At 44.4% G+C, this 16,288-nt stretch overlaps 1 protein-coding gene across 2 annotated transcripts in view; it reads right to left on the bottom strand.

The window, feature by feature from the left end:
* Nucleotides 1-4,523: 4,523 nt before the first annotated feature.
* Nucleotides 4,524-16,288, bottom strand: part of LOC6041421 (zinc finger protein 608) — a 56,822-nt gene continuing 45,057 nt past the window's right edge. Inside the window, exons 3-15 of one of the 2 annotated variants that reach the window (XM_038257007.1) lie at nucleotides 13,899-15,609; nucleotides 13,706-13,820; nucleotides 13,070-13,644; nucleotides 12,876-12,999; nucleotides 11,457-12,816; nucleotides 11,219-11,386; nucleotides 10,697-11,153; nucleotides 10,445-10,628; nucleotides 10,158-10,384; nucleotides 9,255-10,084; nucleotides 9,060-9,171; nucleotides 6,511-6,593; nucleotides 4,524-6,430 (exon numbers count right to left, since the gene is read on the bottom strand). In XM_038257007.1, the coding sequence (XP_038112935.1) occupies nucleotides 6,351-6,430; nucleotides 6,511-6,593; nucleotides 9,060-9,171; nucleotides 9,255-10,084; nucleotides 10,158-10,384; nucleotides 10,445-10,628; nucleotides 10,697-11,153; nucleotides 11,219-11,386; nucleotides 11,457-12,816; nucleotides 12,876-12,999; nucleotides 13,070-13,644; nucleotides 13,706-13,820; nucleotides 13,899-15,349 (5,766 nt within the window). In that variant the 5' untranslated portion in view covers nucleotides 15,350-15,609 and the 3' untranslated portion in view covers nucleotides 4,524-6,350. Of the gene's footprint in view, nucleotides 6,431-6,510; nucleotides 6,594-9,059; nucleotides 9,172-9,254; nucleotides 10,085-10,157; nucleotides 10,385-10,444; nucleotides 10,629-10,696; nucleotides 11,154-11,218; nucleotides 11,387-11,456; nucleotides 12,817-12,875; nucleotides 13,000-13,069; nucleotides 13,645-13,705; nucleotides 13,821-13,898; nucleotides 15,610-16,288 lie in introns of those variants that run through there. The other variant, XM_038257008.1, reaches the window with a different exon arrangement.

The raw sequence follows: 16,288 nt of genomic DNA, 5'->3' as shown, positions 1-16,288 counted from the left end.
AAAAAAATGTCCACGTGGTTTATGGATGGTCCCTAACCGTCCCACTCGGAAAATAATCTGGTAAATTTGAGTGTCTGGCGCTGGCGGACGTTTGTCGTGCAGTTCAGACACACTTGGCACACTTATCCTAGACAAGTTTTGCGTAACGCCAGATGAACCTGGCGAAAATCGGGCGATAGTTCTGCCAGAGAGTCAATCGGTTGAACCGTGCACGACCGGTTTGTGTCATATTCGCCAGAAATCTGGGGTAAATCTGGGGGAAATTCTGCCAGATGGCTGGCGCAAGCCCCCAGACGAACGCCAGAATTGTGTCCGCCATTTCCGACCGGGGTGTTATACCCCGTTCGCACGGGCGAGTTATAGCCGGTTTTAACGAAATGGTTTTAAGTTATAACTTATATTGTATATATATTGTGGATTTAGCTCGTAGCTGGATTTTCTGACATCTTCTCACGGTCATTGGAAACGGTCGTGGATAGTCCTAGGGGTTCCCAGATGGAGTGAAAAAATTCAATTTATAGAAAAATTATGGATTAAAATTTTGCTTTTTTATCACTTCTCCAACATCAGGAATAATTGTTTGAACATGCTCGCAATGTTTTTATTCGATCGGAATAATATTATTTTTCTTGAAAAAACTTTCATTTTTTATCACATGATCACCCCTAATTCTGGCTCGATGCCGCCATCATGCGACCACGCAGAAAAATAAGGCATATTTGAATCAACAAAACGTTTTGTTGATTTGAAAATCAATTTTTTTGTTGAATCAACGCTAAACGTCAAAGCAGCTTTTTCAAAACAACAAAAGACTTTTGTGGAATCGATAAAATCAAGGTTTGTTTCAACGCAAAATCGGCGTTGATTATATTCAACAAAAATTTTGTTGATTCAAACCTCGTACAGGCTGATTCTACAAAACTTTTTTCTGCGTGACGACGAAGTGAGGAGGAAAGAGATTTTGACATTTTTATGCCCGCATCTGGCCCGCCGCCTATTTCGTCGATCGTTGAGTCGCCGGTCGTTTCCAGCGACCGAGTCCAGCTAGGAACTGATCGTACCAACGGAATTGGATCGTACAAAATATCAATAAGTATAATAACGTTTGTTATTATATTAATACTTTCCCATCCTGAATATATACACCTTTAATCTCGCCTTTAATAGAAATGTCATAGCTGACGTAAAGAAAAGTCAGATTTTTGTTGTTGTTTTTGTTTACCGTTAACCATCGTTGGTCGACCGTTGCCGCTTGCAAGCGGCTTGTCTTACAAGCCAGGTTCCCATCCGATTTCCACACAGGCTCTTCACGCCGAGAACGGGATGTGGCCAACTTTGAACTCTGTTCCTAGTATCTAACAGGAAATACTCACATATCGTTCAAACTCGCCAACTGGAAGCTGTAACTTTGCCATCTCCGGAGTACATGCGATTGCCGGAAGATGGATTCCGTTGTAGCTGGTTCTGTCCAGAACGGCATGACGGAATTTCTGCCAACCGTACCTCGAACGGCTATAATGTCAGTGCCAAAGGAACAGCCTCATGAGCGCAACAGTAGTAGAAGGAGAAGGAGGGTGACATTTTCTGAAGTGTTTTCATGCCAACGCAAGTGCCTGTCTGACGGTGGAAATTCGGTCAATCGAGCCTGGTCGGGCACGGGGGTGACCACTCAAATTCCATTTTCAATTTCCCGACTTTTCCAGAATGCTCAAATAATAGGCATTTCTTATCTAAAGAATGATTTCAAACAAAAAACTTTCTATAAGAACAGTCAATATTAACCAGCGAAAAAAAAGCACAATGATTTTTAAAAAAATCCAAACATAGGCATTTTTTGTAAATACAAAAACTAAACAATACATAAAAAAAACACTTCAAAAATGGAATTTCATTATTATGATTCAGAGTAGAAACACAAACAATTAGTCTTTGAAAAAATAATCGAAAGTTCAACAATACTTATAACTTTCATGTTATTTTTTAAATTGGCAAACGTATAGTTTTTGATACTTCGTTTCAACTGAAAATGACAAAAAGTTAAAGATAACTTAACTTAAAATAGCGTTTCTATTTTTTCAAAACTTCATCATCATTTTAAATCAAAGAATGATTGAAACATAATTGCTGTTATTATTCATTCAAGGTATTTAGAAAAATGTCAAGATTTTCATAAATTTTAATATTAATTTTGTTATTCTTGATATTAAATTTTCTAATCAATTTTAATTTATCTAGTGGGGTATTTCTCGTCGATGGATTTTCGATATTCGCGATAGCAAGCCGACCATCACTCGGCTGCGAAAGAGAAGAGAAATTTTAAGAGACGAGGAGCGCACCGAAATATGCATCAATGATAGTGCGATGGTGATGGTTTACCTACCCTGGCTACTGGCAACGGAACTGTCCAGGAATGTGCGGATTTCTGTAGCCAAGTCCGGCCAAACGCATGGTGGCGGATTCAGCTGTTCGAGTGAAAACGCTTGTGGAAGGTCACTGCTGGTTTGCTGTGGTTAACGATGTGATGTTCAAACCCGGTTTACAGTGCAACCTGTTTTCGGTTCGCCGCCTGGAGGACAACGGGATGGCGATCAAGATTCAAAGAGGTAAAGTGTCTATCGAGAAGCAAGGCCGTGCCAGTTCCCCCACTGTGCTCTTGTGTGACAGACGTGTGGCAGCCGCGCGCTCGCGGCTTTGTTTACTTTTGGAGGTGTTGTGTGGTGCGGGTCAAAAGTGCCGATAGTGGCCGTCGTGGTTCTTTCGGTGGTTTTTCCGCCCCAACATTCCGATGAATGGAGGAAAACGAGCGCAAATGGAAGAAAGAGGACGATAGCAAAGTTGAGCAGAATCTGTTCAACAACAACAAGTTCAGCCCGCTAGTGGAAAACAACAATAATGCCAGACCAGCAGGAGGAGGGGCCGCCCCGGCGGTTCCAGCACCCGGCCAGACAGCAAGTAAACAAAAGCAACCACCTCTGGTGGTGAAACCACGGATTTTTACAAGCTCGTGGCGATAGTAAATTTGGTTTCAACCCGATTTGGAACCAAAGTGACCTGCTTCTCTCTCAAAGATTTTGACAAGTTGCAAGAGATCCTCAAGAAGAAGAAAGTTGAATCCTACACCCATGGCCGAAGGAGCGAACGATCTCACCGGGTCGTTGTTCGTGGTTTACCTGATGAACTGAAACTGGATGAGGTCAAGTACTTGCTGAAGGCGGATCTAAAGCTGGACGCGCTGGAGGTGCATGTCATCAAGCTGAAGGAAAAGTTTACCGTGGACGAAACTCCGTACATTGTGTTCTTCCCCAAGGGATACACCAATCTGAAAAAGCTCTTTGAAATGAAAGTTGTGGCAAGCAATATCATCCGGTGGGAGGCCAACCGGAACAAGCGGTGACCCAGTGCAGGAAATGCTTGCAGCTGGGCCATGGAACCAGGAACTGTTACCTCAACGGGAGGTGCAACAACTGAGGGGGTCCCCACTAGACGGACGAGTGTAAGGTCCAAGAAGCCGAGCCGAAGCGGTGTGCCAACTGCTCTGGAGCCCACGAAGCCACAGACCGCAGCTGCCCCAAGCGTGCGGACTTCATCCAGAGGCGCCAGCAGGCGTCGAAACCAAAACCGCCGGCAAGGAAGGCGGAGAAGCAGAGTCCAGCAGTTAAGGCGTTTACGCCAGCGGAGTTCCCTCCGCTGCCGGGCGCAGTTCCGGTCTGAAAATCGAAGGATCACCCTCGCCCCGCAGGACCAAGTAACCCCCGTCAGTTACATGATCTCGAAGTACGGAGTATAAGGAGTTATTTTTGTTATTATTATTATTATTATTTTTTTATATATACTACCTTTTAAACTGATCCTCGGTCCCAACCTGGTCGCTGCACCTTATAGGATCTAATAAAAATAAGTTAAGAATAAAAAAAGCAAGGGGGGGGGGGGGGGCAGAATATACGTAAATATACGAGTTGAACATCTTTCAACAATGTGAAACCGCGCGCGCCATGATGTCGCAGAATGTTCTTGTTGACGAAGAAAAGGATGACGTTTGGGAAGATGAGTTTCTAGAAGAAACAGTTCCAGCTGCCCTGGAGAAGGAATATGTCGATGAGAAGGTGAATGAAATTGTGGCGTACGTCTTGACTACAAGGATTCTCATTAGGAGCCTAAAGTGAGACTATCAACTCCGAAGAGCGGCGGTAGCTCGTATCGACGAAGGCAAAGACGAAGATTTGCGCTTTAACTGAAGATGAAGCTGAAGTCTTGAAGATGAAGCTTGGTTTCTTCGTTTGAGTGGGAGTGTTTAAGGGCAACTGCCCTTGACAACCGAACAACTAGATCGCAGATTGCCACGATAGTTAACACACTGCGATCACCATTCCAAGTTCTACCTCTGTCAAATAAAGACCTGTTTCTTGACCCCTCTAACTTTCTATTATAAGGCACATTCTGAAATGCTGCAAGAGAAATGGATTATATAAAAAGTGGTCCAAGTCCTGATATGGTCATCGGCAAAAATAAACTAAAAATGTAAATGTGTTATTATAATTGTTTATTTTATGATTTTCACCAATTTTTATGCTTTAATACAAGGAATGTATTTCTATTTTAATATGTATTATAGTTTAAATGTAGTAATAGTTTTTGCTTTGTTTTTTTTTTATACACATATTTTGTAATTAATCTCCTTGTCCAATTGAAACGAATCTTGATAGTCGTTTGTGTGAATTTTTGCTTCCATTATGCTTTTCTTTTGTCCAAGGTAAAGCGTAACGAGTACTTTTTGTACCAGGTTTAAATGGCGTCAAGACACAGGTATAAAAAGCACTCAAAAATACCTTTACACTAATTCTCAATGCTTGTTTTAATTCGCTCAACAACTTGCGCTACAATATTATGTTACCTCACTTTTTATTAATATGTTCACATCTAAAGCTTTGTTTACGATTCGTTCTGCTTTTAATTTACTGCTAGCTTCTCATGAGTGTTTTAATAAGTCGTATATGGTTTATTACATACAGTTTCGCTACAATCCGACAAGACTTTTTTTCCACACTGCGCAAAATCACATAATTTAATTTGTCCAAATTTAAAATTTCAATTTTATTATTTACAAGCATCGAGTCTACCGGCGATGGCTGTTTTTTTTTTCGTTTAAAGATTAACGCAACAAACATTGAAATACGTAATCCTCGTCACAGATGATCACCGCTGTCGGCTGAGTGTGTGATTTTGAAACAGCTTTTAAATGACTACCGTCGTGTCGTGTTCATTTTTAACAGCGACCGCAAGTAAATCCTGAAAACAATTATTCTGTCGTTGGAGCGTAGCATTAGTCGTCACCTGGTGTAGTGTCTTATTTACAACGTCAAAAGTATCGTACAAATAGAGCTCTCTCATTCTACCCTTGCTAAACATATTCATGATCATCACCATTTTTACTGAAAAGCTTTGCTTGCAGTCACGCTTTTTACCGTATTAAAAAGTTTATCAGTCATGTAACCTACTTTGAATCTATACTTGCCCGTATTTTCAAATAGTTGATTATTGTTTGTTTTTTAATATATTGAAAATGTGACCCGAAATTGCAAAACTGAAAAAGTAAATCATGAATTGGCTGGTTTCGTCGCAGAGAATGCATGTAAAAATACCTTTTCTCTGTTTTTAAAGACTGGGAGCGTATATTTACATGAAAGTGACAAAATTAAGACGAAAAAAAAAACTGCTCAAAAGTCGCCTTGCAACGACAACAAAAACAAATTATTATTAGGACACAGTCTACACCTTACGAAACTATGCTCTAACAAGTATAATAGTGTAAATTACCTACAATGTTCACCACACAGTTGCGCTACTAGTAAAGTTGTAGTTTTTTTTTCTTATTTTATTATCTTTTTGTACAAAAATAGATATTTTCATCTACACTATTCCTACGGTTACGTTAGAAATACTAAATCTACACTTTTAAACGTTAAGTCCTAAACAGTTATATTTTTACTTTTCTTTCCAGTTAAAACCTCATCCATAGTACACCACAGTAGAAAATATTCACTTCCAATTTGTTCACATGTTCCGACAAACACGGAGTTTGCTCTTGATTTTGGTCGGTTGACTCGTCAAAAATGGTGCTCGCACTCGAAGAAAGGAGATGGGTAGAATGTTCACTCACAAGTTGCAAGTGGAAGCACGGTTTGAATATCTCGGACAACAAGCAAGAGAGTATCTTCCATCTCAAATTACTGCAGCTACACTCGTGTTACGTCGTGATCTTCGTCGCTTGTGGAAAAACGCACAGGAACCAGCTCCTATGATTGGCCAGTTGTCGTTGCCGAACTTTCCGCGATTTTTTTGTTTGTTCTCCTCTATTTGGCAGGAGGTCCAGTCTGGAATGGACTTATCACAGTTACAGCGGCGGCCGCCTGTTGACTCGCCAGAACGGCCGCTGTAAGAAAGCGGGAAGCGAAAGTGAAACCATTAATATCGATTTGAGGGCAAGTTCAGTAGGTTAGTTAAAATACAAACCTCCGTAGGGTGCTTGGAACATCGGATACCCCAAGCCGACGTGCGTGTGATGGTGGGTGTGCACGTGTCGCTGAGGTGGTGGGCTGCAGAAAAGAAAGATAGAAGTTTATCAGTTTACTTAAAAAAAATTTAAAGACAAAAGAAAATAGTAACATTGATGGTCTATGTCCGGAACCTTTTTTTTTTTTTTTTTGTAGGGTTTCTTAGCATCTCGTCAAGTATTTGTAAAGAATGCGCAATCTATTTCAGAGTTCTCACAGAACTTTCGCGGCATAGACGGCTAAAATTTGGACCCGATCGCAATACGCAAAGATAGCCCTGCCTTTGTGCTTAAATTTTTGATAAGCTAAAGCAGATTTCCAGAAGAAATTTAAACGTGCTGTGTACGATTGTACGGTTTAAACCAGACATGCATCCGCTCTAACTCCTCTTTTAGAAGAACTTGTTTGGCATTTCACGTAGAAGATACCCAGCATGTTGTGTCAGTGATTAGAATACGCTAATTACGCTTGTCTTTTAGGCTCCCGAAGACCCTGAGAGATTATTTTGAAACCCAACTGAGATATAGGTTAAGAACTCTTAATTGCACTCAAAGAGCTTTTAAGAAGTTCTTCTTGAGAGCTTAAGAGAACATTTATATGAAAATATGTCTAAAATCGGATTTTCCAATGAACCAATGTTTACTACACATTGTTCAAGCCAAAAACAAGAGATTTTTACTTAGCAACAAGCATAACATTGCTTTAAACGAAAATGCCATCTAGAACAAGCTGAGTGCCGTTAAAAAGAGCTCATAGTGCCGATGCATGTCTGGTTTAAACTTGAGCTTAAATTGATTTTGAAAAAAATCCTCTTATTTTTGTCCTTTTCCGTGCAAAACCTCTGATAAAGATTTTTGTTGTTGATCAAGTCACCTATGATTTTTAGCTTCGTTCGTTAGTTGTCAAGGTTTGTTTTAAGAGCGAGTTTTTCACCAATGTGTAACAGGTCGTATCGAGGTGCTCCTATTTGGATGAAACTTTCAGCGTTTGGTTGTCTATACATGAGATGAACTCATGCCAAATATGAGCCCTCTACGACAAAGGGAAGTGTGGTAAAACGGGCTTTGAAGTTTGAGGTCGAAAAAACATTAAAAATATTAAAATTGCTCGCATTTCCGTAAATTCCAACTCTCTTAGATGCATTCGAAAGGTGTTTTAAAGCACTTCAAAATGTGCCATAGACATCCAGGATTGGTTTGGTTTTTTCTCATAGCTTTTGCAAATAACTGTTAAAAATGGATTTTTTTAAAACCTTAATATCTTTTTCCAACAACCTCCAACACTAATACTCCCTTAGGTCAAAAGATAGGTAATTTCATGGACTATAAGCCTACGGAATAACTTTTTGGCCAATCGCAGTTTTTCTCATAGTTTTTCGATTTTTCTTTAACAAACATTTTACAACGTTAGTTTTTGCCCTGTAGGCCGTCATAGCGGCACTTTTTGATCTCAATTTTGTCATATTCGGAATCCTCGGAAAATTTCACGAAAGTTAGAAGTATTGGAGTTGTAAATTTGATTGTAGATCATTGTAGACAGAGCCGAAAATGTCAGGGGTCCTGACGCGAAAATCGGCGACGCTACACGATTTTTCTAGATCCATTCACTGAACCGCAAAACCGTGACATAAACCAACCCGACTCAGTCGTGAGTGCCCTAGCTCACTGAGCAGCTGCAATGCGAGGCAGTAGTCGACCAACGCTCATTCGACGTTTCACGCACACACATAAAGAAACAAGTTTTTGCACAAAAAGTTGGCATTTATGCGTGGAAATGTAATTTTGAATATAAGTTATTGTTGTTTTAAGTGTTTTGCACAGTCTAGAACCATTCAATTGTTTAAAAATAGTCAACATAGTGTTTAGAGAGGATTTTACGAGTCAGTCATGCGACACGAATTGAGTGAGTGTAGCTAATTTTTTCACGTCTCTCATTCTCCAGCAGCCGACTGGCACGAGTCATGGCCTATCTACAATCACTTAGCTTAGAAAATTTCACTTAGCTTAGGAATTTGAATCAATGGAAATGAATCTGAGTTTCTACAATGGAAAAGTAATCAAATTAGAAACTGACGTTTGGTTTGGAAAATTTCAAAATCTACGGTAAGTTGACGTTTCCATATCAAAGGTAAACAAACAACTGCATAGCAACGTATATCAGCCCAGCAAGTTTTCTAAGTTGATTGTGGATGACGAACGTAAGTTGCAGACTTTCCTAAGTAACTACTTTACTTAGATGTTCTAAGCTAAGTGATTGTAGATAGGCCATCAGGCGGCAGTGGTTGAACGGACACAGTAGGCTTACAGTCACATGCTAGCAGTGAACTGACATTTTGGTTTGCTTCATGTGTACGCTGGGTTGGAAACATTTTGCAGGCCTGATTGTAGATCATCGCGGTAATGTTCGAAGAATGATGATACGGAAGATTGAACTCTTTCAGTAACAGTTTCAACAGACCAGCGATATTAACTATCTATCTCAAATCACTGAAAGATGTTTGCCACTAACCTGTCGCGTGCGTCCTTTTGCCCCAGCGCACCGGCACCACCGGGATCTTTTTGCAATTCTGATCCCACTCCTCCACCGGCACCTGGATTGCTACCAGCACTGGGACCCCCACCTGCAAACGAAAAAACAAATAACGAAACGACAATTAGATACAGGTATGTTGCTGGTGCAGAGTAGCTCTGAACCGAGAGGTACCTTGTGAAGGCTGAAGGGGAGCCCCTGGCGGTTGCTGTTGCGGGTGCGTGGATGGTGAAGGTTGCTGCTGCTGTTGTTGCTGCTGCTGTAACGATAATCCTGAGCTATTGATGCTACTATTTGATGGAGGAATGCACATGTTAGGGTTTTGACTGGACTGCTGAGATAGATTGGGACTAGATACGCTTACTTTAACGTTGCTGGTAGGACTCTTTAGCGCACCCTCTCTAAGCTCGTGAATCTTATGCGAGTTATAGTATTGACTGGCGTGATGCTGTAGTAAGTCTAAAGCTTTTGTACTAGGATTTCGTGACAAGTCCTCAGGCGTTGTGTACCGCGGTATTTGCAAGTGATATGGAGGCGCACTGTACGATGCCGTGGGCACCAACATGTTTCTGTACATTTGATGATTTGGATCAAATCCAAACGGAGCTGCGCTCATGTACAGCGAATGTGGATAGTACTGCGAAGTCGGGGGAGGAGGAGGACCCTGCGTCTCCATGGTCGGTTTCTGTCCCTCTTGCTTGACCTTGATCATTTCCTTGTCTTCCAGTTTAATATCTTTCTGCTGCTTCATCAGTTGGCCCTGTGAAGAGGATGAATTTTTCGACCCTTTTTGCTGTGACTGGTGTTGCTGCTGCTGCTGCTGCTGCTGCTGGGGATTGTTGGAACTGCTCTGTAGTGATGGTTGTCCATGCGGTCCGGAACCATGATTAGGATGACCGGGCAGTGCTTGCGACGGTGAGGGAGGTTCGTCCTTGGGGCCCATGTTCGGGCCTGATGGCCCGCCCGGTGGTCCCGATCTTCGCTGATCAGGATAGTTGAACAAACTAGAAGAAAGAAACAAGATTTCATGGTTATCGTGGACAAAGACCGTACTTGCAGCGTTTTAATGCTACATACCGTCGAAGCTCCTCGTCGCGGTTCATGTGTTGCGGCGCGGGTTGGTTGGGTGGCCCAACGTTGAGTCCGTGTCGCTGGAACATTCCACCACCATAGGCACTAATCGACGGTTGTCCTGGCTGGGGGCCAGGCGCAGGCTGATCCTTCGGATGCATTGAATGCCCACCTTCAGTCTTGATATCTTTAACCAGCATCGGTTCTGATTTGATCAGTTTCGTTGGTACCATCTGAAATCAAACAAAGTTAACGTTTAATGCATACAACCGACCATCGTTAGACCGTTTTACCTGGGGTCCCATTTTGGTGTACTCGTTAGGGCTTGGACTCTCCTTCATTCGCTCTTCCTTGATCTGAGGTGGAGGTTGCTGTTGCTGCTGCTGCTGCTGCTGTGCCAGTTTGCTCTCTTCAGATATCATCGAAACCGGACCATAGTTGGGATCCAGATTGTAACCAAATCCGGCTGGCATGTAACTATTCAATGTGTAGAAGAAACAATGATAAGTAAAAAAGCAATCTCAGCAGACGAAAGTCGAGCTTACCCATAAGGATAAAAGTGCTGCATCATTTTACTGGCTCCGGGATGGTTTGGTGGTGGTCCCGGAGGTGCACCATCCTTGTTGCCCGGCTGACCTGGCCCGTCCCCAGACGGAGGTGGTAGTTGCTGCTGCTGTTGCTGTGGATGCGAAGACTGGCCCGGGCCTTGTTGTGAAGGTGCCGGTTGTGGTTGTGGTTGTTGTGGCAGCGAATTTGGTTTGTTAATAAGATCCAGAGGCGGCTCCTTGCTTTTATAGTCCATGGAGGCGTTTGGTCCGAGCGGCGAATGGCCCAGCCCCGGTGGTTTTCCAGGATGGTCGGTGGCCGAATAGTAGGGTGACTGGTGGGGCATGCCCGGATAGTACGGGTACATCCCGTAACCGGAAAGTGGTCCCATCTGACCAACGGTTGCTTCGTTAGGTTTCTTTGTGATGTCTTGGATTTGGGGACCTTTGGGCTTATCTGCAATAAAAAAAATAGAACAACTTTATAGTTTTTCATCCTTTTGTAAATCTAAATCATCTTACCCAAATCATTCGGGTCAACCACGGGCGTCGAATCGTCACTGATATCACTGTACGCTGGACTCTGAACGTCTTCAGCTCGGTTGGCTGCAGCCACGTCGAACTCTGATGGCCCCGGAGACTTCCGGTTCTTCTTTTGCTTGGAACAATTTTGTGATTTCATGTTCAAACCTGAAGCAAAAAAAAAAAAACAAAGAAAGTCTAGTAAAAGTCCTTCGTGGATCTAATTAAGTATTTCTACCTTCGGGCGTTCCGGGAGCGGACGGCGGCATAGCGAGAAGGTTTCCGGCTACTGTCAAACCGCCAGGCATTGGTCCTGAAGCGTTGGGAATACCCGACGAACCCTGAGGAACCGGTGCATCCCCTGGTAACGGCCCGAACCGCAGCACACCCGATTTACTTTTGGCGTTCGGATCCGATCGCGTTGGAGTTGAAGTGATGCCGTTGTTGTTCGTTTGTGGTAACGATCCAACCTGCTGCTGCGGCGTAGTCGGAATTTGAGGGGAAGACTGAGCTCCGGAACCATTTTGATTGCCTGCCAGCGCCGAACCCAACAGTGTCGAACCACCGATGACCGGCGCGTGTGGCTGCGTTGATCCAGCGACACCGGTGGTGATGCTGCCCCCAGCAGCAGTAGCCGGCGACGTTGTCGTGTGCTGTGAGCTGACGGTTGGCGTCACTATGCTGGCAGTACTAGCCACAGTTACCGGTGTGCTTACTGACGTCGTCGTTAGGCTCTCGGTCATGGGTAGGGCCGGCGTCGAAGATACCAAACTGCTCGCAACAGTTGAACCGACGGCGGTCGTTGGTGTTGGTGTTGTGGTTGTATTTTGATTTGAGGCCAAAGTGACGGCGGTGAACACTTGCGCCGTCGCACTAAAAGATGCAGTCGTTGAGGTTGGCGCCAAACTACTCGTAGATGTTGCCGTAGCTGTTGTAGTAACTGGCACCGTTGGAAGATTCGACAACTGTACTGTAGGTGAGGGTGATGGTGTTGTTGGAGGTGCAACTCGTTGTGGTGATTCCGGTGGCTGAGACGAGTCCTCATCCATCGAGGAAATACTCCCATGGGCATGGCTTTGGTGGTACCTTAAGCCGTTTGCATGTTTGTACTTCTTGCTGCAATCCTGCTCGGGACACTCCAACAAAACGGGAGAAATTGCGCATGGTGAGGATGTGCTCTTGCATTTCTTGGTAGAAATCTGCACGTTCAGTCCGGTCATTGGGTTGACCACACTCTGCGTGCCAGCCGTCCCGTTGTTGACCTTTTCACTGGAGGAATTTATCACACTGCTGCCGATCGTGCTTCCGCTGACCGTGTTGCCGGAATTGCTGCTATTGCTGCTGCTGTTTCCGCTTCCGCCACCGTTGACGGGCGATGGAGGTTCATCTTTCGATTTGCGCTTCTCGGATCGGGGCGGCAGAAAGGCCACCGGCGATGTCGAGGGAGTATTTGAACTTATGCTTGTGCTCGTACCACTCGAAGAACTCGCCGTCGTTGTGGTTGTGGTTGTTGTCTTTGACGAGTTGCTCTCAGCAGTTGTGGTTGTTCCGCGGCCACCGCGCCCCTTCGCTCCACCGTTCCGCAGTTTGCTATGCATCTGTGGAGTGGACCAAAATTAGTCGTGAAACTTAACAAAAATCACGCCCTAAAACTCACCGAACTTCGGGTTTCGGTAAAATTGCTTAAGTCGTTTACGGGAAACAACGCCGAGCTGCGGCCTCGCTTGCCCCTGCCCTTTGGTGTACGCGAGTCGAACTCTTCCGTTGGTGAATCACAAAATCTAAAAAAAAAAAATCAAGACATTTAATAGAAAGCAACAACTTGCGACACCAATTTCCTCCCAAACGTACCGTGGTGGTGCCCAGTCATGCTTTGTACAGTCTATCAGGGTTCCGACGTAGGTTTTACCGCGCCATGTTACGTTAACTACTAAAACACCTCCCTCGGTTTCGTGCCACACGATACCTTCCAACGTTACCGACGTGCCCGGCTCGCACGGACCCAGGCAGTCCGGCTCGGTGATTGTGCCGACGGATGTGCCCACGCAAACGTCCACCATATCCTTGGGATCACACTTGTGTCGTTTGGCAGGTGGCGGACTCGAGCTACCTTTGTCGTCCAGCAGTGATGATGACGAGCTATGCTCTCCTGCTGCTAGCGTGCTGCTACTACCGGAAGAGGGCCCCGCTGCGCTGCCCGACGGTGTCGACAGAAGGTTGGACACGGCGCTGGTCCCGGAGGAGAGTGCGGTCAGCAAACTCGAAGGAACCGCCGACGTGGATTGCAATTGTGACTTCAACACATTGCTGGATGACGAAGAGGATCCGCTTCCGATGGTGGAACTGTTACCGCCAGAACTTGCGTTACCACTACCGGAACTACTGCCTCCGCTTCCAGAAGAACTGGAGTGTTGCTGGTTCGATAGCTGCAGGAAAGGAAATATTTGAACAACATGGACAAAAAACGTAAAACTAACAGTTCTTTACCTTTGCACCGTCCTTGGTAGACGGTGGGCCCGGTGCGTTCGGAGTATTACTACTACTACTTAACGAAGGACCCGTATTGGTATTTGACGAGAATAAACTAGTTGAAGTACTTGTACTGCAATGAATTTGAAGAGTTCACTAGTGAGTTATTGATACAAAAATAAAGATACCGCGTCAGTGAAAAATACTTTACCTCGTGTTGTTCTGATTTGATAGCCTTTGCGAAAGCGACGCCATCGATTGGTCGGAGGTTCTGGTTCGTATGCAGTTTGCGCTTGAACAAGGCTGCTGGATGCCGTTCACGTGCATGTCGTGCGTACAACTGCAGCCACCTCGGTCTCCGCCGGAAGAGTTACTGCCGCCGCCGCTACTGTTGCTATTGTGTTCGTTCTTATCACGTTGATTGTGATGCGTTGTTTTCTCCTTTGTTTTATCTCTGCGGTGTCCGCTGCTGCCGCGTTTTGTTCCTTGCTGTTGCTGTTGTTGTTGTTGCTGCTGCTGCTGCTGCTGTTGTTGTTGATGTTGCTGTTGAGGCATACTGCTTGCAACTTGCGCCTGAGATTGGGGCTGTGTTTGTGAATGCTTTTTGTTGTTGGAGCTGGAACCGCTGTTACTATTGGTTTCCTCCGCGTTTGACGACGACAGTGAACTGGTACCGTTTTGTTCTGCCTTTACGATTTCATGCTTTGCTTCTGACGTTTTCGTACCGGGTTTGGTGCGCTTGATTTTCATCTTCAACCCTTTGTCTAGTGTGGCCTGATGATCAACTGAAAGTTTAGTGGCTGATTTACCACCGGAACTGTTGGTCGTGGATGACATGGTGCTTGAGCTGCAACCCTTGCTGCTCTTTGGCGATTCAAGGTGTGTGCTGCTGCCGCTAGAACTACTGGAACTATAGTGACGTTTCAATGCGACGGGTAGTTCAGGGAAGGTCGATGAGTGTTTGTTGTTGTTCAGCTGGCTCAGCAGTACAGAATGTTTCGACAGATTGCTTTCACTGCGACTGCCAGATTCTGGGTTGTTACTACTAGATTTGTGATGATGGTGATGGTGATGATGGTGCCCAGGAGTCAAGGGTGCAACCGATGACGATGAAGAGGGGGAAGAGGTAGAAGAGGAATGGTGCTTCGGCGTGGCTGAAGACGTGATTCCTCCTTTTGTTGACGCCGGTGTAGAGACTGAATGTTTGGTACTGTGACCGGTCGTCACAGGTTCAATGCTTTGCTGTGATTCCGGTGTTGAACCTAAGGAATCACTCTCGTTCGCTAGCGAGCTTATCGTAGCCAAGGACTGAGTCGATGTCGTTGGTTGCTGATTACTGACGGACGACTTTTCAATATCTGCGTCTAAATCAATTATCAGATCACCTATACCAACATCCCACTCGTTATCGTCGTACTCAAAATTGGAATCCTTGGCAATATCGCTTGCAGTCGCTGATGTAGACGATGATGATACTCCAGGCGTTTGATTTGGATTCAATGGAGCCGATTGATGCTGCTGCTTATTACTTATCGTATTATTGTTCAGATTACTACCGCTAAGATTTACTTGTTTGTTATTGCTGTCTGTTGCTTGGTTCGTTAAAACCACCTTTTTTTGGTGGTGGCTGCTGCTGGCCTCGCTACGTTTCATTGAATCCATGCAGAAAGAACAAAAAGGGCTTCCGCTGCTGGCGGGCCCTCTAACGACAATAGATTTTCTTCGCTAAAGTTCAAAAACAATGACGAAGAAAAATCAAAGCGCTCGATTGGACGACGACCCTGCTGATGGTAGCTGCTGTCGATGGTTGTTTTGGAAAATCCGATGCTATTTACTGATTCAACTTCTGAGATGGTGCTTTCAATCACGTCACGGCGGGAGACGAAGGGCCCCGGCCCTTGGGCCAATACGACCATTTTAAACTGCAAATAAATAAGAAAATAAATATTCTGGTCAAAAATTAAATCCAACTCAAAGTATTTTTGACATCTAACCGTTGATTTATGTTAACACGAAAATTACGTCCTCTAAAATACCGAACACAGACAGGATTGTCAAGTAGGTACCCAATTTGAGGGAAAAATTACCCAAACGCGACCTGTGTCGGTCACGAAAAAGAGGAGAAGTATGTAGTGGGTCGACAAAGCTTTAAGAGCGAGTTTTTAACCAATGTGTAACAGGTCGTATCGAGGTGCGAGTGCATAATTGGCAAAGGGAGCGCGTGAAAGTGATTTTTTGTGATTTTCAAAGCCCTTCCTATATAATCGTTGATCGGAAGGCACGGCGTCGGGTGGATTGTGTTTAAATTTTTCGAATAAGGTTTTATTTTTTTGCGGTAAAAAAGCAACTTCTGTATAATGATCGAAAGACGCACTGACAATTTGGATCGTCGAGTTAATAGTGGAGCAAAATAACTGTGTGTGAGTGATTTTGTGTGTTAACCAGAAAGACCTTCCCTTAGCTTCGTTGCTCGGAAGGCTCGCCGACGGGTCTGTTATGAAAGTCCTCCCCATAGCGTCGTAGCTCGGGAGGCATCGAAAAGCCAATACCTTATCCTACTAACCCAAAAAAATATTAATCACGTGATGCTTGAAGGAGATG

The sequence above is a fragment of the Culex quinquefasciatus genome, chromosome 2 (genome assembly GCF_015732765.1).
Source record: "Culex quinquefasciatus strain JHB chromosome 2, VPISU_Cqui_1.0_pri_paternal, whole genome shotgun sequence".
NCBI lineage: Eukaryota > Metazoa > Arthropoda > Insecta > Diptera > Culicidae > Culex > Culex quinquefasciatus.
This window is presented reverse-complemented; position numbering and strand designations above follow the sequence as displayed.